Consider the following 27,736-nt stretch of genomic DNA (forward strand, 5'->3'; position numbering starts at 1 on the left):
TTATCGTTAGTAAATTTAGATATTGGTATATCATTTCATATTCACGATTTAATCATTCTAAAAAGTATTTTTAAAAAGTTCGTTCTGTTATGATTACATTAGTGACAAGTGACAGGGAGGATGAGATGACTGATGATGGAGCTGGAAGTCCATGATAATATAGAGGTTTCGACCAATGCATCTGCAGAAGCTCTTTCCTCAACAAGATACCAGGTTTGTTTAGTATTGAAAGTCTTTACACCGCATGATATATAAGAATGGAAGACTGGCGGTTAGCCGAGTTAACAGGTCCAGTCTAAAGACTATTTCTACCTACGTAGCTACTTATAGCTACCTTGGTATTTAAACCTACTCCAGGTAGCTATTTTTACCTACTTTTTCCTTTACTTGCATTTCGTGGCCAAACGCAGGAACGGCACAATATGGCGTGTACCAAATTTCTTGATTCACTTACACTGACGATGAATACCACAAAAATATTGGACAAAAATGATTACTTTCTAACTTTTTAAATTTGCATCAATAACATCACCCAGCTCCATTTTCTGGGAGTTTAGGGTCAAAGCTACGTGAGAAAAAGTGTAGAATGTCTAACAAATCTGTATTAATTTTAAAGTTTACCTTCATGCAGTTTTACATTATAGGTTTTGGGGGCGAATTTTCATGCATTTCCCCTGCATTCTCCACCCTCGTAAAGTATTCAAATTTACACTCTGAATTTTGCCGTGCACAACATGATACATGAAACGACTGACCTGTTTAAAAGATGCGCTTTAATTATTATTTATTTATATTTTCAAAAAACAGGTAAAAGTAGGTAGAAGTAGCTACTTTAAGTAGGTTTAAATACCTATGTAGCTATTAATAGCTACGTAGGTAGAAATAGTCTTTGAACTGGACCTGGTCAATATTAGTAGAGCGCCTGACTAGAGATTCATCATTCAGTGGGCATGGGTTCTAATTTTGGTCTGGTCCGTTGCATTTTCTCCCATCCTGTTACGCAGTAGTTTACATAAGATATATATGTCTCTAATGCCTGACAGACTGAAGACACAAGAGGACTCCGAGCCCGATAGAAAATCCTTAAATCCACCCCCAAATCACCACATTCCCCCCATTTTGAGGAGGAATGTCCCAATTACGACAAGTTGCTGCACTGTAGCTTACAATAGATATATAAAATTTTACAAATCAATGAACGAATTACACCTATGATTTACGTATAATAAAACTTTACTGAAATCATAACACTTTAACAGTCTAAACAGAAGTTCCCAAAACAGAATGTCAGAAAATCCACGAACAGGAAAGTCACATCACAGAGTCATATATGGTCACAAACTTCATCACACGAACATGTCACAGGGCATGTATCATCATGGACAGACACACCAGGACATGGAACACTACACAAAAGGATATCACAACATCTAGGTCAGCAGATCTGGGAACACCACCAAGAAAGCCACCCACCCACCAACGGTGGGGTTACTGCAGACTTTACTATCCTTCCCCGCATTTCGGGACCCTGTGAGTATGGAGGAATTCACACCCCTCACATAGTCATCCATTCTCTCTCGCATCCTCCTATGACAACTGATCCTGGACTGTTCCTGGTCCACTGTCACCCGAACCTGGGCCACACAGCCATCACCCCTCAACCAGTGGGAACTCATGAAGCCACCAGTAACAAACATTTTCTTTTCTTTAGTGTCTCAATTTGAGAGGGAACACTCCTATCTCACAAGACTAAATCGGAAGGAGACCAAACCCCATATCCCCATAAGACCCAGACACAGCACAATCAACAACCAGGACATAGTGGTACATTTATCAGATCAGGGACAGACTCCCCAAAGAACTGATAGGCCACTGCTTCAACCATGGCTGGGGCATCTGTAATAATTAGACTGAGCCCCTTGGCAACAGTCTCTAGCACTACCATTGAAGTCTGCATGCTTTTACTCTCGCATGGAATACACACAAGACCTCATCACAACTCTCTCAGCACATACATAGATCCCTGTCTGGAACAATCCAGACTCACCAACACGACACTCGAATGCATCTCGTCCCCAGATTCCTCCTCTACATCCAAGAACTAGCCATCCACTGGATGCCAGACCCAAGTATGTGTAACCTCTATGCCATACTACTGATTTGACCATTCAAACTGGAGCCCCCTAAGGGTTTACAGAGCACTTGATCTGACCTATTTTGAGCCCCAGTCCTAGGAGACGGACCAACAGATACACACTGACTAAACAATTCAGGGCCATCCCGATCCAACACTACAATAGCCTGCCCTGATTCTTGTCCCACATCAGGCTGCCTCTCATCCAGAATGACACTCTACAAGCCTAGAGATGGCTTCAGGAATTATCACCTCAACAACAGTACTATCTACTGTATCCATTGGAGAAATGCTACACAACTCCTGACAACCACCAGAATCAACTACACTAGTGTTGAGGGTCCCTGGTGACAACACAACAACACCTAGCACCTGAGTAGGTACAGTGGCCTCCACGCAAGTCATCCTGAATCATGACCTCTGAAACATCAACCCTGTGCTTACCCGTGGACAAGCACACTCCCTCACAGACAACAAACCCTCTGGAAGTCCTACACCACTAGGTCTACCATCAGCCTTACAGCCTTCTGCATTGACATGCCTAACCAGTGGAGATCTCGACCTTGACCTGCTATGATGTCTCATCACCTGTCTGACTGGCGAGCGACCAGATCACCACCAGCGGCACCCACCACACCAACACTCAAACCTTCAGGAAGGATCAATATCCAGAGCACAATATACCTCACCAGCTTTGTCAAAAACAAAACAAAGATAAATTAATGCCCAGAGTTACCCCTATGGCAACTGACACTATCCCTGGTGTCCTCCAGCCAACCACCCTGGTGACTACACCTGCCTCAGTGCCCTCCGGCCAACCACATACAACTTCTCATCTGTGCCTGATAGCACTCCGGTTTGTGCCAACCCTGTGTCCCTGACCCCCAAATCATTCTTGGCCCTCTGAACACATACAACTGTAATGACAAAACTCTACTGCCTACCACTGATACACAATTACTCTGTTCCACTGGCACCTCCACCTCATGACATACACTGGTAACTGCTGAACTCTGAAGAACATGAAATGACTGATCTCCCGACATTGGTTGAACATCAAGCAAATGAAACTGGTCCACAAACCGTTCACCTAATGAAGGATGGCATTGGGTCCTGAGGTTACTCTGATATGGGGCTAGGGGATACTGGTTGACTGGAACACTTATTTATTCGATGCACATGGTCCCCCATGTACATAGTCTGGGTGAGATTGGTAGCTACATGCATGATGGTTTGATGCCCTGTGCCCGTCATGGGTCACTGCCTAACCTAAATTGACTAGGTCGTGGACATCAGTGCCATACAACCCCATGCAGTTCTAACTTCTACTAAGACTCCAATAAAGTGTTTCTCTATAAAACGAACACCAGAAAAACACTTGACTTACATTAACTGATAAACAGAACAACTTGGGGGCGAGATCAAACGATCGATGTCGGATGAAAAATCTAAATTCAAATAAGTTGGGGGGGGGGGGGGTTTAAAAACTCCCATAATTTTTTGTCATCCGACATCGATTACACTTTAGTAGAAAAAGAAGACAAGTGACTGTTAAAAAACACTTGATAATATTATATAAATATTGCATGTATTTGAGGGTAACATTGAAAATTTTCACCCTGAGAAAACCATTGTCAACTGAGGCGTAGCCGAGGTTGACAATGGTTTCTCGAGGGGTGAAAATTTCAATGTTACCCTCAAATACATGCAATATTTGTTTTATTATACTGAATGTTATGTAAACTGGAAAGCAGAAAAACTTACGTCTGTTGACATTTGATCAATCACTGTCGTGCGATATTTCGTATTTCAATGCGGGTACTCGCGTTTATTACAAACGCTCAAACGACGTCTTCTAGCAATCTACGGCGAACCGTACGCGCATAAATTTGACGCATGTGATAATTTTTTATAATATCACCCGTTGTCAAGTACTGTTACCCGTTGCTAGATACTATCACCCTGGGTCGCATGTTTTCTGTTCTCAGAGGGTAACAATATGTTTTTTCAAATGCTTCTCGACCAATCAGGTTCGAGTATTTTACATGAAAGTATAATAATACATTTTAATGAACATTTAACAGTTTTAATGTACTCTTTCCTTTGTGAATAAACAGTAGAAAAGGTATATAGAGTGTTATTCATACTCGTATGTTTTGACGTGTTAATCGATTAGTTTCATCATTCATCACATTTAGTTTTAAGGTGGAGTGGGAGTAAAAACTATGAGAATTTAGTTTTTAGTCATGCATTGAACTTTTGATCTCGCCCCTTACAATGACTAGACAAATATAAATAACCACAGTGCTGCACTCTACGAAACACGTCCACTTGCCTTGAGAGTTTGTGGGTAAGAGAGACGGAACAACATGTGCAATACTAGAGGATTCCAAGTCCGAATGGAAATCCTAAAATCCACCCCCTAAATCACTACAGAATCTTGGAATTTTTTTTACCTGAATGGGGGAGGGGGAAGGTGTTGCTTTGACTACTTTAAATCTTTTAGTTAAAATCAGTCAGAATTGATATATGTACTATATATTTTGTCATTGTTTTGTAGGACATTTTGGTGGGATGCCTTTTAGCTGTTGGTGGAAATCTCCTTATAAGTGTTTCATTAAATATCCAGGTAGACATACATGAGCAGTAACATCTAGATATAAATCAAAGTTGGTTTGGTCCATGACGATTTAGTCGGAGGTATTACTTTGTTAATTAAATAATCTTATCTTTTCAAGAAATACAGTCACATGAAAAATGCAGAGAATCCAGTATCGGTCCACTACACCAGAGATCCTTTGTGGTGGACAGGAATATTGCTCATGGGTCTTGGTGAAATTGGTAATTTCTCAGCATATGGATTTTCACCTGCATCACTTATAGCCCCCTTAGGAACAACAACTGTTGTAGGTTTGTAGTATTGCCATATTTTCCATGTTCATAGTAGTTGTTTTATCAATTTTAATGTCTTTGAAAAGATTTGATAAGACATTTTCATTGAATAATACCAGTATAGATAAGTGATCTAATTTATTTACTAGTTCACCTGAGCCAAAGTGAGCTTTTCTGATGAAAATGACTGTGAATGATAAGAGGTATATTTGCCGACCAAAATCGACAATCATGCTTTTATTTCAAAATTCAGTGTATTTTGTGCAAGAATTCTGATGCAACTCAATTATGAAAACATGCTTATGCATAATGCGTTCAAATTTTACCAGCAAGGCCAGAGCAAGTCTACAGAAGGGGTTTAGAGTTTTGCTTTTGAATATGTTAAAGAATTCTTTAACAATCTGTGTAAGAACTTTAATTTTCAAGAGACTTGCCTTGTTTTTTTTTAAAATTTGAAAAACTTAAATAACAAGGTTTTAAGAAGATGATTACCAGCGAGTACGTGTTATAGGCCTTGTTTCTCCCATTGTACACTTACAGGAATTTTTTTGTAATCAACTTTCCTTCAGGTAATGTTAACTTTCCTGAAATATATATTGTTTCCCCAACATCCTGCATCCACATGCAGTTTGCAGTCTATGTAACCTGTAGTTAATGTTGTAAACTTTTTTTCTTTTTTGAATTTCCTTCTCTATAAACTGCCCTCTGGGCCCAAAATTGGAATAAACTTATCTTATCTTATCTATATTCACATGCAATAGACACAAGTGCACTCGATGATCTGTGAAAATGAAATACACATTGAAAAAGTTCTAAGATTGAAAAATTTAAAAACAACCATTCAGAATCGGTCCAGTTGGTGTGTCACGATAAAGATCCCTCCCTGCTCAATGACCATATGCGCTGAGTTTAGGCCAAAATTTTGCAGCCCTTCACCGACAATGGTGACGTCTCCATATCAGTGAAAAATTCTCAATCAATCAATTTTTTTGTGTGAGGAGGCTCAGATTAAGATTAGATCCTTATTTGTTTATGATAAAACCTAGTTATACCCCCCGCAACAAGTTGTGGGGGGGTATACTGGAATCGGGTTGTCCGTCTGTCTGTCCGTCCGTCCGTCCGTCTGTAGACGCAATGGTTTCCGGGCTCTAAAGCGTTATCCTTTCCACCTACTGTCACCATATCATATATATGGACTACCCATGGGATGAAGATGTTCCCTATCGATTTTGGGGTCAAAAGGTCAAAGGTCAAGCGCACTGGACATCGAAGTAGCAATATGGTTTCCGGGCTCTAAAGCGTTATCCTTTCCACCTACAGTCACCATATCATACATATGGACTACCCATGGGATGAAGATGTTCCCTATCGATTTTGGGGTCAAAAGGTCAAAGGTCACGCGCACTGGACATCGAAGTAGCAATATGGTTCGGTTTGTCATGCCATTTGTTTTTTACACTCAGAAAAGAGGTAGTTTATACCTATTACCAACACCCTTTGGGAGATTGGGGTAAGCGGGGGGGGGGGGGGGGGGGGGGGGGGGGGTATTCTTAGTGAGCATTGCTCACAGTACCTCTTGTTTACATTTGGTCTGTGATGCTCCTATGGAGCCTGTAACCTGGTCGTATCTTCCTTCTGTGCAGCCTTCATGTAATGGCAGGCAGCCGCTGTGAGATTTTCTTACGGAATCATGGGCTCCAGCCATCAAGGAAAGGAAGGCTGCCTGCTGACACACTTGGAGTAAATGTATAAGGAACTCCTATGAAATGGCAAAATTAATTTGTTTTGAAATCTCGTTTCCATAATGTGTATTGATTTTCATTAATTTGTGGGGATATGGTTTTCACTAATTTGTTGGGATATGATTTTCAATTTCAATTTCAATTTATTTATTGACATAACCATGTTGGCATACAGTCAAAATAACCGAAAAAATGACATTAATTTTCATTATTTTGTGGGGATATAGGCCGGGATTTATCCAGCTTTTATATATGTTATTACCCATTTCATATTTAAGGGGAAGTTTTGAGAATTCAATCATAAACTTCCTCCAGGGGAGGGGAGGGGAGGGGAGGGGGACATTCTCAGATCATAATATCTAAAATAAGGCACATCAATTGATTGATTACTGAATCTTGTCTATATTGCAAGAATTTGATAATTATAGAAAAATACTTAGAATATACATGTATAAAATGATTTGTTCAAATTCCCATACATTTTCATGTAGTTTCTACATTTTATGGGGAATTTTTACCTGTGGAAGGGGAAAATATTCATTTGTTTTCAGAGGGGAAAAGGTACCCTTTACTGGTAGTAAAAAGAATCTCAATAAATCCCTGCATATGATTTCATTATTTTGTGGGGATATGATTTCATTATTTTGTGGGGATATGATTTCATTATTTTGTGGAGATATGGTTTTCATTAATTTGTGGGGATATGATTTCATTATTTTTGTTGGAGTAGGATTTTCATTGATTTTGTGGGGGTATGATTTTCATTAATTTGTAGGGATATGATTTCATTATTTTTGTTGGAGTAGGATTTTCATTGATTTTGTGGGGGTATGATTTTCATTACTTTTGTTGGAGTATGATTTTAACTATTTTTTGTGGGAGTAGAGTAGGATTTTCATTATTTTGTGGAAGTTTGATTTATATTACCAGTATTTTTGTGGTATAACTTTCATAATTTTTGTGGAAGTATGATTTTCATATGTCTGTGTTATGCATATACCTATGAATTCAAATCCTCCATGAACATGACAAAGTGTCATTCTTGAACCATTCAATCAATTCACAAAAATTGGACCACACCAAAATAATTTATGATTCAGTAACTCATTGGTTTATTTTTGAAAATATAACATCTTGTCACAATGCATGGAGATGTACATGTGTGCAGGTTTATTAAAGACTTGTCAGTAATGAATGGATGCATTCTTTTGCAGCTAATATGTTTCTGGCAGCATTGTTCCTAAAAGAGAAAATAAAAGCTGAACACTTGTTTGGTAAGTATAAATTAAAGTTACATGCTTTAAACAGTGAAAGGGACTACTAATTTCCTCTCCATCTTTCTGTCTGTCTGTCACAACTTAGACCTTTTATATACTCGTCATAAGTGGTTTGTATTATGTTATGGCACAATGCGTCTGCATGTCAGTCCATGTGTCAGTAACTTTTTGAGTTCGATAAAACAGTACTTACAAGACTGAGATCATCAAACTTGGTACACATGTTCCCAATGATTATTTGTTTTTCAAGGTCAAAATAAGATAGAAACAGTACTTGTAAGGCTGGAATCATCAAATCTGATATACATATTTAGGCATCATAGATGTGCAGATCAAACTTGGTACACGTTTTCCTAATGATTAGAGAAGGAAGCTTTTTATTATACCCCCCGCAACAAGTTGTGGGAGGGGGGGGGGGGGGGGGTATACTGGAATCGGGTTGTCCGTCCGTCTGTAGACGCAATGGTTTCCGGGCTCTAAAGCGTTATCCTTTCCACCTACAGTCACCATATCATACATATGGGCTGCCCATGGGACGAAGATGTTCCCTATCGATTTTGGGGTCAAAAGGTCAAAGGTCACCTGCACTGGACATCGAAGTAGCAATATGGTTTCCGGGCTCTAAAGCGTTATCCTTTCCACCTACAGTACCATATCATACATATGGGCTGCCCATGGGACGAAGATGTTCCCTATCGATTTTGGGGTTAAAAGGTCAAAGGTCAAGCGCACTGGACATCGAAGTAGCAATATGGTTTCTGGGCTCTAAAGCATTATCCTTTCCACCTACAGTCACCATATCATACATATGGACTACCCATGGGATGAAGATGTTCCCTATCGATTTTGGGGTCAAAAGGTTAAAGGTCACGCGCACTGGACATCGAAGTAGCAATATGGTTCGGTTTGTCATGCCATTTGTTTTTTACACTCAGAAAAGAGGTAGTTTATACCTATTACCAACACCTTTTGGGAGATTGGGGTAAGCGGGGGGTATTCTTAGTGAGCATTGCTCACAGTACCTCTTGTTTTTCAAGGTTATAGGTCAAAGGTCAAACTTACAGGGGTAATTTTATAGGCACAAAATGAGATATTTAATGGTTTAGTGCAATGTTCATCTGTTCATCCATCAGCATCTTGTTGGAAGGATAAAAAGAGCACTGATAAGGCTAGGATAATCAAACATAGTACACATATTTTTCATGGTGAGAGAAAGATGCTTAATATGGTAATAATGTAATTTAGATTCCTGTAATTTCTCAAGATCAAAGGTCAAGGTTATACTTTCACGGGTAATAATGAAGGAATAACAGTATCAATAAAGTAAGATCATATAACTTGGGTGTATATTTTCCCCATGGTGCTAATGCCAAGTATATTTTGAAAATTTGTGATGTTGCTTCTTAAGTTATTAGAGTGAAATCTTTCTTCAATTTAATGTTTAACAAAATCCTTTCTTCAATACTGTATTAGAGAATGTGCCAAAAAACAGTGCCAGAGTCATGTTTTTTACCAAGAATTTGAACACTAATTTTTTTTTATTACTACATGTATTGCCTTTCTGGTATATGGAACAGATGTATAACTTTGCACAGTTTTATCATGCTTTGATTTAGGAAGCAATTTGGTATGTGATTTGCTAATTAATGTATGATTACAGATCGAGTTAAAATTTTGTCACAGTTGATTGGTTTTTATATAATATTTATGGGAGTTTGTGCCAAATTTAGTTTTCCAGACTTTTCTTCACTATGCTTTAATTTGATACGCAGTTTTCTAAATAGTAGATACAGGTCAAATTTCACTTTTGTTATAGTTGACGTATTCTAACAAACAGTAAGACTTAGCTTCATGGTTTACTGAACTTCTTTAATTTGTTTGGGTTTTTTTTGGGGGGGGGGGGGGGGGTCACCATGCTTTGATTTAGGAAGCTGAAATTTGGCATGATTTACAGATCAAGATTAAATTTCCTCACAGTTGACTGGTTTTCACATATTCTGACTAGTTTTCCATATATTTTTATTGTGTTGAGTTCCATGAAATTGACTGAAAAAATTCTGAAATAAATTTTCCTATTCTTTTTTTATGTTGATGTAAAATTATTCAAGCAGAACATTTCATGGACAACTTCCATGTAATTTACTGAAAAAATTCTGAAATAAATTTTCCTGTTCTTGTTTTATGTTGATGTAAAATTATTCAAGCAGAACATTTCATGGACAACTTAACTTGGGGCTGGTAGAAAATATGTATTGCTTTGCAATATTTACAAAATGCTTGTCATACTTTACTGTAGCTACAGAACTAAAGCTCTTTGAAAAAATATTGGGACAGATCAGAGTTCTGCAGCTTTTACTGTTGATTATGAAAGATACTCATATGTAACAATGGGGAACAGTTGTCACCCTTTGAAATCTTGGTAGACTGTGGTGGTTTTTTTTATAAAGACTATCTCATGTTACATTAAAAAAAAAATTATTATGTTTTATTTTATTGACAGGATCTGCTTTGGCAGTTATCGGAGCATTTCTTCTGATTGCCTTTTCTGCAAAAGTAAGATAGTCCACTTGCAGATATAAGTTCTCTTTTACAGAATCTCTTCAGTACTTGATTACATACATTGAAAAATAATTATGTTGTGTACCTCTAAATTTAACTGATGACAATTCTATATTAAGGATGTCAATACAATATTGATTGTGGTATTAAGAATTGTGAAACAATTTATTCCAGAATGAAAGAGTATTAAATGGAGATGAAATAAATCAAGCACTCATTCAACTGCCATTTGTCATCTATATTGTAAGTGAATTTTTAAATTAGACTTTAGAATTTCATTATAATGAAATTATAATGTGGTTGAATTAAAGAGGTTTAGTTCTCCAATTCTTACCAAAATGATTAAAAAACACTTTACATTACATGATAAAAATCACTATGTTTATACATTGACACAATCTGCAAGCTTTTGATGTAACAAGGATAGAAACAATGACTGTGACAATATTTGTACAGAAATAAACAATGCAGACAATCTTTTGCTTAATATTCACAAAATTTGATCAAAAGTGGAACTCTATTTTTATTTTGAGCCTGAGATTTATGTTTCTCTGTCCAGCATTTAGATAGAGTTCAGAATTGAAGTTTTTACTTAAGTGACAGCTAATTTCCCTTGTCTAAATAAGGAATTTATAATGGCTTTATCAAAAGTTGCCATTTGTCAAATTCCATATTGCAGGTGTTAATTTGCAATTTCTGTATTCTTCAAAATGATCAAATGATCATGAATGATTGATACAATAAAAACAATGATTTGTAATAGATACAAATATTAATTCTTTTTATGGAGTGGTAAATTTTCTGTGATGTTTGAGAGTTGGAATAATTTATACTCCTTATATAGATATACAAATTTCCCCCACTGTTTTGGACGTAGAGAAAAGAAGAGACTAAATGCAACATTGTACAGTGCGCGTATCTTCTAGCTTGTGTTTGTTTACAATCGTAATGTTATCATGAATGTCGTAAAATGAGAAAAAAAGTAAAAAATGGTTATGTTTTATTTAATTTTTGTTAGTTTATGAACATTACTAACAAACAAAAACACATATTAATGTTGTACTGTGTGCATACAAATAGAACACACGCATTTCCATATTTACGACTTTTAAAAGTATGGAGACCCACTCGTGGTAAAATTACCACGAGAGTACATCCTTAAGAAAACATGAACTTAGTTTTCATTTTCATCAATTTTGAAAATAGTTTGTAGCAAAAGTGGTAAATGTCTATATGATGGTGTGTTATTTCTTTCAGTGTGTGGAACTTGTTGGGCTCGGTGTGCTTTTCTTCCTTCTATACTACAAAGCAATGACGAAAGTGGTGATATATTTGCTTATTTCTTCAGTTGTGGGTGAGCCTTATAATGTAGTCAATTGAATTTTCACTGAGATTAATGGAGTTTACCTTGACATGAAAATAATGTTTTTCTGAGCTATTTTGTGTTTATTTAAGTTTTGGAAAATTATGTCTCCTTGATGAATCAGACATAGCAAGTCTCACCAAATATATGTGATATCCAGTACTCAAAAGAAAGTGGTTGGTAATGCAAGTGAATATCTAAATCTTTCAAACAGATTTTACAAAATTTAATAGATTTAACATTCAGTTAGAATGTTTTTTCTACGTTCCGAAAAAGATAACTAAGGTCTGACATTATGAGTGCATTTGAGACTGCCATTCTTCACACGAGTACGAATTCCTGTCAATCCTGAATGCCAAGTATGCATCATGAGAACGGGTTTGAGGTGCAAGAACTTACACGGCCGGGCCACCTCTGTAGGTAGTGTGGTTGAAGAATACGTTCGTGCGCACATGTTGTCGTCATTTGCAATTCTAAGCAAGGAGCACAAGAACAATGGTAATGGCGGACTCAAAAGCACTCTTTGTTTGCCATATATTTTTATGAAGAAATTTCTCCACCTCCAGTCGGAGGTTTTTTTTAAATAAAAACTTTTTTAATACTTGTGAGCCAAATTCAATGTTAAACTCATAACCAATAAAGCGATGCTTCTTGTACTCACTAATATCGATTTTATGGGTTCTTTCATCACATAAACAGTCTCTTGAAAACATTTTCTAACAAACTGTCGAGCTTTGTTTTGAGTCACATGACTCATTCGCTCAAATGACTGTTTGTGGATACCAAAGCTGTTTGTTGAAATAAATTTTACAGAGTTTAATGAAGTGCAAAATTTTAATAAATGTTATGTATAATTATTTATCAGTAGCTTTGATATGAGGGACCCCACTAGATCTGTTGAAGCGTGATCAATCAAGAATCACTATGGATTTTTTTTGTTAGAATTTTTACAATGTAATACAGAATCACGGCATCTTGGGAAAACATAGTAACCATGTACATTTTATGTAGGTTTGTTAAGAAATGGTCTTATGCTTTCTAAAATATTCCATGATAAGCGTTCCAACATAATAAGCGTTCCCACATAATAAACCATAAATGTAAAAACATCAAGCTGTCAAACTGTTTGCATGATTATAATTTAGGAATGAACCCACTACCAAAACTGAAATTCATGACCCCTGGGTTTAGAGTTTCAGGTCCCAGGGTGGGACTAAGTTGGTCCCACCCTGCATGTTTGAAAATTTACCTTGGAAAAATTTCTTCTTTACTTCAGGACATCAAGTATGCATGATTATAATGAGTATTGAGTCATCAGACTACTAAAATTAAGAAATTTACGACTTCAAGGTTCAGATTTGACTATCATTACATGTGCAAACAAGCATGGAATTTTTTACTGAATATTCCTAGAGTAGGAGTTTTGGGCAAATTACCTAACATGTTAGAAATGTTAACTTTGTGTATCAATAATTTTAAAAATTTCATGCAAACAAGTCATAAGCTTTGGAAAATGTGATGCATGGTACTCATGACCATGGGCCTTTTGTTATGATTAAGTCACCTCACCTCACCTCACCTCACCTATCCTCTTCATGCCCGCTGGCACATAAAATAATGCTTAAGTACTATTCTGTTAAATAAATTTTATAAAATAAAATGTGGTGATATTAACTTTATTTCACATACATGTAATTTACAACAAAACCTTGCGTTGTCTTACAGCCTCATTCACAGTCATAGCAGCAAAGGCAGTTTCCAGCATGTTACAGATTACGTTTGCTGGCATTCCTCAGTTCTCCTATCCCATTCTGTACATTATGCTGGTAGTGATGATAGTTACAGCCATTACACAGATTAAGTAAGTCAGTGTTCAATACTGTACAGCAATATTTTTGTGGTTTGAGCTGCAAGATGTGCCACTCTATGTGTTTTAGCTCACCTTAGCTGAAAGTTCAAGCAATCTTTTCCGATCAAATTTTTTCTGCAGTCTGTCTGTACGTCATCTTTTGTTAAGTTATCACATTTTCAATGACATCTCAAAACCAATAGATTAACTTGACCAATTTTCACCACAAGTTATCCTTGGGTAAAGGGAATTTAAGTTTATTCAAATGAAGGGCAGTGTCCTCTTCCTAGGGGAGATTATTCAGAAATTTTGAAAATAAATTGGAGGTGGTTAAGAAATTTTCTTCTCAAGAACCACTTAACCAAGAAAACCCCAAACCAATATGAAAGCTTTATACATACAGGTATATTGAGGATTCAAATTTTACATTGGAAGATATGGAGAAGGTCTTTAATAATCTTCCCCTCAATCAACTAGGTATTATGCAGAAACACAACATTTGTTGAATATGTGTTATTATAAACAACACACATTTCATGTAGGGAATAATATTTTTTACCCATCCATCTGTTAGCCCATGAGTGTGTCATGAAACTTTGTAGTTAAGAAGGTCTTGCTGTGTAGATGTGCATATTTGCAGGAAATTTTAATCTGATTTTTTCCCCCGGGAGTTATGCAGCTTATGCCCATTTTGAAGTTTGGCCTCCGTCAGTCCTGTTCTTGTCAGTGCAGCTCCTCTGAAACCGCTCAACAGAATTTAATGAAACTTTGTATTAGATATGGACATACCAGTACTGTGTACATGTACACATTCACAGGAAATTCTGATTTGATTTTTTTCTGGGAGTTATGTCCCTTTTGAATACAGAAGTCTGGCTTCTGTATTGACCACATATATATTCACAAAGAAATTAAAAATGATATTTGAGTGATTCCAGTTCCATATTCTCCACATGCTGCCATTCAAATAAACATTAAGATGTAAAGTTAATGTTCTGTATTTTATGCATAGTATTGCCATTCATTATGTGTGTCATTCATTGTGGGGGCATGGGAGCTAGCTCACTTGTTCTTTCATCTCAGTATTGGTATGTATTTAACTGGAGGCACCTATCTGTCAATATTCATTGACAAATACTATGACTATAAGTAGCTATTAGTTGGCAGTGGTGCTTCTAGGTGACAAGGATTTATCAAACTTATCAAATCTGACTTATCCACGTAAATCATTCACATTGGAAACTTCCAAAACAATTCATCTACATCTTAAGTTAGTGATTGAATTGCAACCTTTGTATAACAGATTATTATTACATCCTGTACAGTGATGGTGTAAGGCGGTGGGGGTGGGGAGTATAACGAGTGAGCCTGATTTTAACCAAGAGATGCAGTGTATCATGGTCCAGTAAATCTAAATATGATTTTCAATACTTTTGAGAACATTGAATAAACCTGGGAACAATTTCATTTTCTGTTATGACTGGCTTTGTTTATAAGTTATTAATATACAAGTACATTCTTGTCACAAATGGTATTTTATATGAATTTCCTATCTCTTTCACAGATATCTTAATGAGGCCATGAAGAGCTTTGATGCCACAGTGGTTGTACCAACCAATTTTGTGTTTTTTACAATCAGTGCAATCACAGCAGGTAAACAGATGTAATTTTAGTATTTATTTTAGTCAAGACTCTCTCTGTCTCAGTAACTGAGAAAGTTCCACTTAAACCCCCTATTGTCTCCATCCTGCAATTTCTTCCTGTCATATCACACCTCAGACGTGGAAATTGGACTACTCAGAATATCTGAGACCTAGTGAAACTCCAGTCAGTCCTGCATCTACCTTACCACATTGTCAGCATCTATATCTGAAAAAAATACAATGAAGAAATTAAAATGTGCAGAACTATTACTTTCCTTGATTTACATGTATTTCATTATTGCAGGTATAGTTTTCTACAAGGAGTTTTGGGGCATGAATGTTTTGGAAATATTCATGTTTTTCATAGGGTGAGTATTTATCAATGTTTAAAACTCCTATACTGTATGCCTAAAATCTTAAAAATAGTAAGAAACAAGAGGCCCATGGGCCTAGAATCGCTCTTCTGATACATTGTAGAACAGGCAAAAATTCTCACTAATCAAGATTCATCAATTAACAAAGTTTGATGATGTTAAGTCAAATAGTACCTGAAAATTTAAATGTAACTGTCCAAAAGTAGGTCACGGTGACCTACTTTTGGTCGACACACTGAAGACTCAAGATGCATCAACTGACAAGTCAAATAGTATTCAAATATAGCCGTCAAATTCCAAAAGAAGGCCACAGTGACCTACTTTTTGGTCGACACACTCCAAAGACTCGAGATGCATCAACTGACAAAGTTTGATAATTGGAGTCAAATAGTATCTGAAATATTCAGATGTAAACATCAAATTCCAAAAGTAGGTCACAGTGACCTACTTTTTGGTCGACACACTCTGAAGACTCAAGACCCATCAACTGACAAAGTTTGATGATTGTAAGTCAAATAGGATCTGAAATATTCAAATATAGCCGTCAAAATCCAAAGATAGGTCACGGTGACCTACTTTTTAGTCAACACACTCTGAAGACTCAACATGCATCAACTGACAAAGTTTGATAATTGTAAGTCAAATAGTATCTGAAATATTAAAATATAGCCGTCAAATTCCAAAAGTAGGTCACGGTGACCTACTTTTTGGTCAGCAAACTATGAAGACTCAAGATGCATCAACTGACAAAGTTTGATGATCCTAGCTTTCATAGTGTCCAAAATATGCATCAAAATTGAAAATGTGAAATTTGAATGTCTGCAAAATTCAAAAAGTAGGTCATTATGACCTACTTTTTTTATAAATATGTTTTGAGGCCTCTAGACGCATCAACTTACAAGATTTGATGATTCTAAACCTCTCAGTATCTGAAATAACAACCTAAAATGTATTCATAAATGATTAGCCATAAAATTCAGAAAGTAGGTCATGGTGACATACTTTTCACATGACGCAGTTCAAGGTCCCATGATCCATCAACTGACAACTTGATGATCATAGGCTCAAAAGTGTCCAAGATATGCATCAAAATCCATTTAATAATAATTACCTGAGAAATTCAAGAAGTAGGTCACCATGACCTACTTTTGAGACAACATGATATTAGGTCCTAAGATGCATCAACTGACAAAATTTGATGATCCTAGTTCTTATACTAAGCAAAATATCAAAGTTTTAACAAAACAAAATTTAAGGTCAACTTTGAAGTGACCTTGAGACCACACCCTTTACCCCAAGATGATGCCTTGAACAATTTTTTTTATCTACAACCTACCCTCATCCTTATGCATAATTTTGGTGATAATTTGCCCAGTGGTTCTTGAGAAGAAGATGTTTTAGCAACCACTACTTTTGTTTACATTTTCCTAATTATCTCCCCTTGTTAAAGGGTCACAACCCTAGTTTTAGTACAAATGAAAGCCCTTGGGCCAAGGATACCCTGTAACAAATTTGAGAAAAATTGGCCAAGGGGTTCTTGAGATATAGCCCTTTTCCCAAAAAGTTGACACACACCGCACGCCAGACATATGGCCATATGATTAGCTCTTTGAGCCTTTGGCTCAGAAGAGCTAAAAAGTCAGTTACAGATCAAGAAGTTTTCTCGAATACACCAATTTTGTCGAAGATGATCACTGGTCCTGGCTGTTTTCCCAATATAAAGAATACACTGCTTATGTCAAAGTGTCTGCAAGGTCCCAAGCCCTATTCTACCTGATTTATCTCAGAGTATGGTACAGTCAATATTCGGTTTGCTTCACACATTCTCACCCATGGCTATTCATACCTGTTAAAACTGGTGGTTGCTGATTAACCCCCACTTCATGCAAGGTATCAGTGTGCTGGGAATTGGCATGGCTGCTTGGATGTTTAGTGTGACCATAAAATGATTAAATTCACAGCTAATTATATCATATCTGATATTATGGAGACCATATTTAATAATACATAAATATTATCATCATGCTTTATAAATAAACACCAAGACTTCTTGGATTTCTAAATATATTCGAGGAATTTATAATTGAGTAATTTCGCGAGATGCATCACTCGTGAAATAAAAATTCTCGCTTTTATTTTTCTGTTGTTAAAATATATGTTAAAACTCTTGGTTAACAGACTACATGCTAGTTCACATTCACACGATTTGACATATGATTACCGTCAAGCGAAAACCACTCTTAAGTGCATTGTGACGTTATCGAGAAATTAAGCGGTAAAGTCGACGTCACGTTTTTACGATATGACGGCATGACTTTTTGCAACGTTGTTTTTTTCACTTACGTGTTATAGGCGCTTCCTTGAGAAGTCATGGAACTGTCAGTTCGCACTTTAAAACACACAAGTTTCATTTATCTGTTATATATACAATTATTATATATTATATCGGTTTAAGGACATGCGGGACGATGTGGCCAAAAATAACTCGTCAATGAATTTTTTTTCTTTTTTTCATGAAGCACCATCAGGATGTCCTGTACAATGTGTATAAATTTCATGGCCACTTTCTAGGTATACAAGGGATGTAATAAGCTTTGAATTAACCCCCTTTTCGAAAATTGTGAATTTTACAAGATTATTCCGATTTTCTATTCAAAAAAATAATTTGATGGAATTTTTATCTATATCTTTTACAATAATTTTTAGAATATATGTAAAATATAAAATATATATTAATAAAATGCTTAAACATAACCATATAATAAGAAATTGGGAAAATTTAAGGATTTGGGGTGGAAATTGGTACTCAAAAACAGGGTAGTCCAGATACTAAATGAAGCACTGCTCAAAAACTTGTCAATGAATATTTTTTGCAAACACTGCAATTAAAAGCTATTCATATACCCAACTTCCTGTAGAAATATGAAGGGGTGAAGCTAATCTTGATTTTGAAGTAGGCGTCCTTGAAGTTATACATTGATATGTTCACTTGAGGTTAGGCTTGGCGAAATATTTGTTATTAATAACTTTCAAGCTTATATTCTTTTCATGTACAACTACTTTTAAAAGTAATGGGGGATGGGACAGTCTCAATTTTTTTGCACTACAAAATTAAAAAAAAAAAAGCTCATTGTCAAAGACGGGGGGGGGGGGGGGGGGGGGAGGGGGGGCAGCCTAATTCTTCGTGCCTGTTTTGGAATACATTGTTAAAAACTATATTTGTTTTGAACCTATTGAAATATTTAGAATTTTCATAATTATGGAACAAAAATTGAGTTAATGGAAACAAATAAAAAAAATTTTTTTTAAATATACATGTATATATTAAACATGGCTTCAAACAAAACATCTAGTCTAGCTCTAAACAATACATCTTCTTTCAAACCACGGGTAAGGTCTAGTTAACGTCAATATGAGCTAGTACTATACTTCCTTTACTAGATCAACAGCATTTCCGCGGCCATGGTAGCTAGTGCCGCTTGACTTGATCGTCTCCATGCTATTTTTCAAGGTATTTATGTATCGCACATGTTGTGACTTTTCACCTTTTTCTTTTTCACATGTCTGCCTCTCGCATAAATTCCGACGTGTGTCATATTTTTAAAATTAGTTACCATTTCCGCAGCAGTGTTTCGTAAAGTTAGTAAAAATAATTTGGAATATGAAATAGTTTCAGAGATAAAGCGTACTTATATTTACATGAAAATGCTTGCAAAAATTAAACATTCCTAGTATGGACGTTAATATTTGACCAAAAGTAACGATTGTCGTCATAAGGGGGGTGGGGTATTTTTCGCAAACAAGGATCGATTATAAAAGCACCTGAATAGTTTGTACGTTTCCAAAGCAAGATTCGGAGAAATGTGTGTCCAGTTCTAGTTTCACACTACTATAGTAAATATCAACAAACGATCATCATCTTACACTTGCACTGAGTCATTGTTTACAGACGGTTGACTTTCTTTTTGTAAATGCCTAGAGATGCAAATTGCATGTGCATGTAGGAGCGATTTCGGTGACTTGTAGGCTATACTATCAAAATTATTGTGGCGCATACTATATATATATATAATATATGCAATGTATATATATGAAAAAGAGACTTGTAATCACTATGAAATAAAATGAAAATTATCATTTGACAAGAATTCAATCAACAGATTTACACAAAACACTTGACAGCGGTAGCAAATTACAACAAAATATGATGACATTTACCCCGCGATACAACGTCGTGACGTACTTTTTTTTATTATGACGTCGTATAGTGTGTCTGTACAGTATTGTGATTTTTCTCGGGAAGCTTAACTACGCTGCGTCCGGTTCTAAATTTATAATAAATTTGCAACCATCACGTGATCATCGTCCCGCATATCCTTAAGTGTTAATTATTGATGTTAATTAGTGTTATGTATATACAGGATTTTCGTCGAAAATAAAAGAATGTTTACATATATTTCCCTTTCTTTGGGAATTACATCTAAAATGAAAGTCTATAGAAATGGAAATGTTTCATCTGATATCCTAAATTTATGTGTGGCATATGTCACATTTCTTTTTAAAAAGTAACGTATGTCTGCCCCCCTTCCCCCATGGGCCTCTTGTTTTTTTTTAAACATGCCATTTTTATCCAAACATAAACACATGGTAAACAGGTAACTCTAATGATTCAAAAGAGGCAGCGTAACCACTCATTAATCCAATTATGCATGTCTTAAACATGATTAAACAATCAAACAAAATACTACAGTTTTTCTATTTTTCAATTTACAAAGATGCTTCAAATTGTGAATTTTTAATTTTGTACTTCGAATGATGAACCTAATTTTCAATTTTAAAATCCCTTAATCCAATTAAAAAAAAAAGAGTTTCACCTTATAGTGGAATTGCATTGAATAAACGTATAAAGTCTACTCTGGATGTATTGAAATTCAGGGGACCAACTGGAAATGTTAATTATATCCAAAGTTCAGTATAACCAATGTTGAACTATTTAAATTGTGTCTTACTTCACAATAACAGATAATTCAATATGAGTGACTTCAATATAATTGGAGTAGACCACAAACATACGCGAAGTCACTGAAACAAAATCAGAAAACAAGTTGAGTTACTTTGAACACTTGGATATCTGGAAGTTTTGTGGAGGACCCTCCCGACTTCGAGATATAGATACAGTATCTAACTGTATGTTACGGTGCATGTGTACTTGTAGAGTATAGGTAAATATTTATTCCTTACATTCATTTCTTTGTAGGTGCTTTTTATCATTCATTGGTGTTTATTTCATCACACTGGGTAAAATGTCTGCCAATAGTGGAGAAGAAGTTCGGGAGCCTTCCTCCTCAACAGAGTACGCCCAACAAATTTCTCCTGGTATCTTCCCATGTGAGTTAGCTTTTCATCCTATGTGCAGGAGAGCAAAATACATAATATTCACTTTGGTTGGATTGTTTTTCTTTTGTTTGAATGTCTGGAATTCATGCTGCAGCTGAAACATCTACCTTAAAGATGTGCGGATATAATTATTTCCTCCTGAAAGTATAGATTGTGTCTTATGATATGTGTAATGCAATTTTACATGTCTACACAGGTCAATAGCAATTTCTCGGGTGACAGCCAAATTTATGATTGATGGGCATCAACTGCATATCATTTGAAACAAAAGTCAATGCTAATTTCTCACATTAACCAAATTAAAAAATTGTGTTTTTTCCCTTTTGTTAATAATAAGCTTTCTGGAAGGTAGTATTTCATTGTTGGAAGATTCTGCATACAGCATTATTTTTGACATTGCAGCATGGCTTATGGCAACAGTAAATGTGGGTGAAGTTCAGCCGAAAGGGGAAGTAACTCATCTGTCAGATTCCGATAGGGAACCTTTTTTTCAATCCAAGACTGGGGCAGAAAGTTTTACATCACAAGATACAATGTACAGTTCTGCAAGTTCCCCAGTCCAGACAGTAGGAGCTCAGTCTAACTATGGAGCCACAGAACATTGAGTCTCTACATCAATACCAAAGTCCAGATGTTTACTAGTATTATATCGTTGCATTCATGTCGTGCACATGCATGCACTGACTACTTAGTAATATAATCTGCATAATATTCATACTTGTTTTGCATAAGGTTTTACATGTACAAGTTTATATTCAACATATCCAATGGTTACAAGTATTTTGTGTTATGAAGTATTATTTTGTCAATATTTTGTAGGTGAAAAATGTTCACGCTTCACATTTTGTTATATTTTTTTCTTTTCTGGTTTCTATTATCGTCATCATGTATTTCCTATTTTGATATTATCCTTCAGAATAATACGGTCAGTTTGATTGTCAGGTGCAGGGAGACAATTCAAAATGTCTTCATTTCATGCAGATGACAAGGTGACAACTGGGTTGTCTCCCTTTAGATGACAATAAAATGGTGCAAGCATGATAGTGCTGATACATAAAATATACTAGTTAATTAATATGTGAATCGGTAAACAAGAAATTGTAATGGTGATGTCAGTATGACATCAGAGGAGTAGGTAGAAAAACACGACAGGTTTGAAAATGTATATACTCTTAATTCTTTAAATTCAGATTCTTCAAGACAATAAAACTTTTATGGGATGTTAAGTAGGGAGACATCACAAATATTATTAGATCTGAGTAGGGTTATCTCTCTCAGGTGCAGGTGTCATTTGGTGATAACCTGGTAATATGCAATTTCTGAGTTGCCCAATAATTCCCTTTGTCGAACTCTTACACACAGTGAGACACAAAACATACTATCGTCCACACGCGGTGGGTATAAATGCTTATCGCTGCCTTCATATATTGCCTAAAGGCCAATTATCAGACATCATGCAACCACCCAAATTGCAGGGACACACAATATTAGTAAGTTTATTAGTATTTAATAATAAAATAGCTCAAACAAAAATCATTAATCACCATTTTCTTTGATTAAAATATCACTCGTGCAGAAGAGGAAATATAAAATAATTTCATATTTAATTTTATGACATAATTCAATCAAATATTATTCTTGATATGGTCAGTTTACTGTATACCAACAGCTGATATAAACAAAATTTACACTTTCATTACTGTTATCCATATTTACATAGCTAGTCTATTGTATATGTATACATCTTGTACCCACCCAAGCGTTCAACAGAACAGTGAACGTACCTCTATCGCAGAAGAGCTGATATCTCGGAAGTTGCGTATTGTGATGTGTTCCTACTAATCGGACCATAATTGTATATAGTATATGATACAGGATACATGTATGCATCATTTTGTGTTGCAAAAGCATTTGCTTACAACACTAGAGTATATTATACAAATTTATCACAAATATACAAATTATTATTGTGTAATATATATTGTATTGGAAATAATTATAGGGAATCGGATGGTATTTCATTTTATAATGGTTTGAGGGTTCTTTCTACCAATTTATTTATTCAACCAGGATACATTGAAGAGGTACAATATTTATCAGCATTTGAGTTTCATATTACATAATTCATATCCATAAATTCATCTCCAAACAAAGTTGTAAAAATTTGTACAGTTCACAAAATTGTCTATGATAAATTAATTGATTCCACAGTTTCTATGCCACTGTAATTAGAGATTTGGGGGCATAAACACTAGTTTTTGCAAAAACTTTAACCTTGGCGATAACTTTTGAATGGTTAGTGTTAAGGCTTTCATATTTCACATGTGTATTCCTTGTAACAAGACCTTTCTTTTAATATCGAAAGTTTTTACCTTTGGAGTTTTACCTAATTTTGGAAATTTTTAACCTTGGCCATAACTTTTTAATGTTTAGTGATAGGGCTTTCATTTTTCATAGGTGTATTCCTTGTTGCAAAACCTCTCTTTTGGTACCAGAATTACTTCCTGCCATCAGTGTTTCACAAACACATCTTGTTAACTATGGAATCAAACCACTTTATAAATTATTAAAGATGACAGGTTTGTTGCATTGATTGAAATCGATTTAAATGGACTGAATTTCATTAAATACTAGTTTGTATAAATGTTATTATTTTATCACTATTTCTTTTTTAAAATATATTTTATTTCACTTGTATAATGAATGTTAATATTTTTGTTGCAGTTTTGAAATCCATAAAAGCATTTTGTGCAATACCCTGTAACTGGTTTACATTTCTCTAGATCTGGTTAAAATAATTTTTATACGTATTCTCATCATCTACAATTTACGTTGATCAACTGTATGAAGCAATAAATTGAAAGTTCATATTGTATTCATGCTCAAGCCTCTATTGTGGAGAAGTATATGTGTATTTGTAAACAAGGTGTTGTGGTGCAACTGGTTTTGTGTTCATATACTATTGGGATCTCTATATATTATATACATATTTTTTCTTATTTATGAAAAGGTACTAATTTATATGTTAGATTATGAAGTTTTACAAATGTATACATGTAATAGAAATATATATTTCATTTATTGTTCAAATCTGCCATTTATAATCTTATACAGTATATTTGGTTTATACTCATATTTATTGTAAATAATTTTCTTTCTTTTTTTTCTTCTTGTTTTTGTTTCCTTTTTTCATCATAAAATGTTTGCTCAGGTTATTTATTTCTATTAGTACATTCCATTTATGTACTTCAGTGTAGAGAGGACTATACGAAGTCATGGTATGGGCCAAACTTGGTTCCTCAAAAGTGCAGCAAATATTGGAATGAAACTAGTTACAACTCATGCGAAAAAAAATTTGAGTTTATATATTTTAAGTATAGATACTTGAAGAAAATATTTCAAGCTTTAATTCTTAAGTTATCCTTATATTGACCATTAATTCCTTGCTATTTCCTGTAATTTGATGTTAGAAATTAAACATTCATTTTCTATTGTCCTTTTTTTTAACCAAAAACATTATATTTATTCCTTGGTTTGTTTTGTTTTAAAAACAGTGACTTCATGCACGATATTGATACTTTTGAAACATGTACATATGTACATTTAATAACCGAACATAATTTATTCAGGAAGTTATTATATTGTGGGGTAAAGTTAAACAAAAATGTTCACTTTTTCATCAAATTTTCAAAAATTTTAGAAAATCATACGTTTATAGCATCACATTTTGGAATTGTCAACAATTTAAAAACAAGATGCATATATAAGAAAGTACATATACTTGATCTTCATCAAGATGAAGTAAATTGTGCTCTAAAAACATTTTTATAGGTCATTGTAAGGGGACAAACTAGGCCCATATCATACCCAGTCCTTTCATTTCTTTATGAGGGTACTGATAGCAGAATGGGTTTTTTTCTTTACAATCAGATCATGGATTGCTTTGAATGCAGTGTTGTAAGAACTATGGGGGCTTGAGAGCCCTCCCAATATCCAGTTGCTATACCCTGTAATGTATACAGTCCAGCCATACTGTGTTTGTCATATCCATCTTCTCTCCTTCTGTCCTGTTTTGCATTTAGCCCATTTTCAAAGATAACTACAAAAGGTGCCTTCATGAGACTTCATACACAGATACATTTATTTAGTGCATTTCAACCCTGCTTTAATTTTAAGACCTTGACCTTTCATATGACTTTTGATGTCACGTTTGTTGATTTTTTGTTTGACTCATTTTCTTCAACACTGAGGGATGCCTTCAAATAACTGCATTTCAGGCTTGATTAACACAGATGAATAGTTTGTTTCAGGTCAGTTGTAGACAAACGTTTAGCTGCGACATGGATCAAACATACACCAATGGTGCACCTTGGGCTGCTTTGAATGCCGAGTGTGACTTACATTTACTGCTTTTTCTACTTTGATAAGATGTTTGTTATAAGGTACATGCTATAAATGTATAGTACATGTATGATCTACGTTTTAGGATCCTAAGGATGTATGTTAAATGATTAACACTGATTTCTATACAACAATATTCATGTCTTATACATGTGCATGTTTGTAATTGTACATGTAGCTACTATCATTTGAATTTGTTTTCCTTAATTGGCATGATTCCATGAAAATTTTTCTAAGATGTAATTCAATTTATGTCATGATCTTTATTCTCTGCTCACATACAGTTGTAATCTTTGGAGGGGAATTTCTGTCCTTTGTACATTTTTTAAAGCTCATTGGAGACTTTCTGATCAAAATTTGTTACTGTCCTCATTGTCATTTAATTTATCATGTTTTCAACTTCTTCTATTAAGCATAGGGCCATGGTACAAAGCATTCTTTGGTAAAGGGGATTAATGTTTGTTCAGTTCAAGGCTCATGCCCTCTCTCAAGGGAGATAATTTAAAAATAAGATGGGATGTTTGAAAAATTCCATTTCCAAGAAACTACCAGAAAGGGAGAAAGATACATGGAAGCCTTATACATTGTACATTTAAACCAAGATCCATGGATCCTTGGATTCACAATGCTTATTGAAGGCCTGTAATAATGTAGTGACTTTACATGTACATGACTTATTTTGTTGAAAGCTTCTAGACTTCAAATAAGGTATACATATATTTATTTTCCGTCCATTTGTTGTGGTATATTGTTATCCTACAATGCTGTTTCTTCTGTACAAAATTCACACATTCTGGGCATTTAATGTATTCCTGCTGTAGCCTTCTTGTTCATATAATGTGCAATAGTAATAAATTATTTTGTTAGCCTATCAGACTTTGTTGGGTTTTACATTAAAAAAGGGATACGATATGAATAATCGGACTAGTGTTATTGAAGGTCACCTTTGATTATTTCATGTGATCTGTTTGTGCAATGTCAATCATATGCAATAATATTTTGAACTTCAAATTTTACCATATATGGCAAGTAGCATCTAGAGGGCAAGGAGAACAAAAGTTGTGAATTTCATGGACCCTAATTCATTGGCGACTCAGGAGTTGGGAGAAAACTTTGGAAAAAAAATTTGCAAATTTTACAAAACTGCATCTTTACTAGGAAAGAACTAGCAGGTAAAACCCTGTGCCTTCTCATGAATAGCAATGGAGGAATCTACCAAATTGAGAAACATGTGACCTCTTGGTTAGAAATTCAGGTGCTAGGCAGGATTTGTAGTGAAATACACTACTGTATTTGCCCTAATATCCACCATAGGTGCTTATAAAATTCACCAAAGTGGGCCCTTACTCAATTCTCTCACAATTGGGGTTATGAAAAGGTATATAGAAAATATCAAGAGTCAATGATGAAACTCTTCATGGCTGAGAAACAAAACTAAGTGGGTTTTTTTAATTGGTTTTTGTACACATAATAAAGTACATGAATACAACAAGTCATATATGATTATCATTATGTGTGTGGAGAGAGATCATGAGAAAGAGAGAGGCATGTTTTAAGTAAATAGTAAGTTCAATTTAGTATTAAAAAAATTCTTTTCAAACTCCTTATATGCAATATATTTGTGTGTTTCATAAAATAATCTCATATGTGATATTGCAGCGAGCAAGTTTAAAGGTTTCTTGGTGCATCTTGTAGTATAAACATAATTCTTCAGCAATAAAATGATAGTGTTTTGCATATCACTATTGCTTTCAATACAAGCTAGAATAAAGGATTTCTTTGTAATTGTTATCTGTCGCTCAGTGGGCCCTTATTCAATTCTCTTACAATTGGGGTTATGAAAAGGTATATAGAAAATATCAAGTCAATGATGAAACTCTTCATGGCTGAGAAACAAAACTAAGTTTTAAAACTAAGCTTGTAGACACTATTCAGGCCACATTTTTTGTTTGATTAATTTGATATACATAGTATTTAATACTAAATACATAGAGTTTTGTTATCGAATGAGGAAGAACCCGAATGACTATTGATTTTGGGTCAAAGATCAAGGTCACTATGGGACATTATAGTAAAAGCTCAGACACTCATTGCGAGGGGATGCC

At 35.0% G+C, this 27,736-nt stretch overlaps 1 protein-coding gene across 1 annotated transcript; it reads left to right on the forward strand.

Moving 5' to 3' along the window:
* The first annotated feature begins 4 nt into the window (after positions 1–4).
* Positions 5–26,500, forward strand: LOC125670394 (NIPA-like protein 2). The gene is made up of 12 exons (XM_048905523.2): positions 5–213; positions 4,695–4,763; positions 4,873–5,044; positions 7,983–8,042; positions 10,546–10,598; positions 10,779–10,847; positions 11,862–11,958; positions 13,693–13,828; positions 15,381–15,469; positions 15,764–15,827; positions 21,091–21,221; positions 21,633–26,500. Exons 1-12 carry the CDS (start codon positions 133–135, stop codon positions 21,833–21,835), a joined length of 1,224 nt encoding a protein of 407 aa, XP_048761480.1. The 5' UTR covers positions 5–132; the 3' UTR covers positions 21,836–26,500.
* The last annotated feature ends 1,236 nt before the right edge of the window (positions 26,501–27,736 follow it).

This window comes from Ostrea edulis, chromosome 4 (genome assembly GCF_947568905.1).
Source record: "Ostrea edulis chromosome 4, xbOstEdul1.1, whole genome shotgun sequence".
Lineage (NCBI taxonomy): Eukaryota > Metazoa > Mollusca > Bivalvia > Ostreida > Ostreidae > Ostrea > Ostrea edulis.

What these genes read in the sequence shown, in the direction of transcription:
- LOC125670394 (XM_048905523.2), top strand. Translation starts at nt 133, where the DNA reads ATGATGGAGCTGGAAGTCCATGATAATATAGAGGTTTCGACCAATGCA. An exon ending in ACAGCCATTACACAGATTAA is followed by an intron (nt 13,829 to 15,380) that starts GTAAGTCAGTGT and finishes TCTCTTTCACAG; the next exon opens with ATATCTTAATGAGGCCATGA. An exon ending in ATATTCATGTTTTTCATAGG is followed by an intron (nt 15,828 to 21,090) that starts GTGAGTATTTAT and finishes ATTTCTTTGTAG; the next exon opens with GTGCTTTTTATCATTCATTG.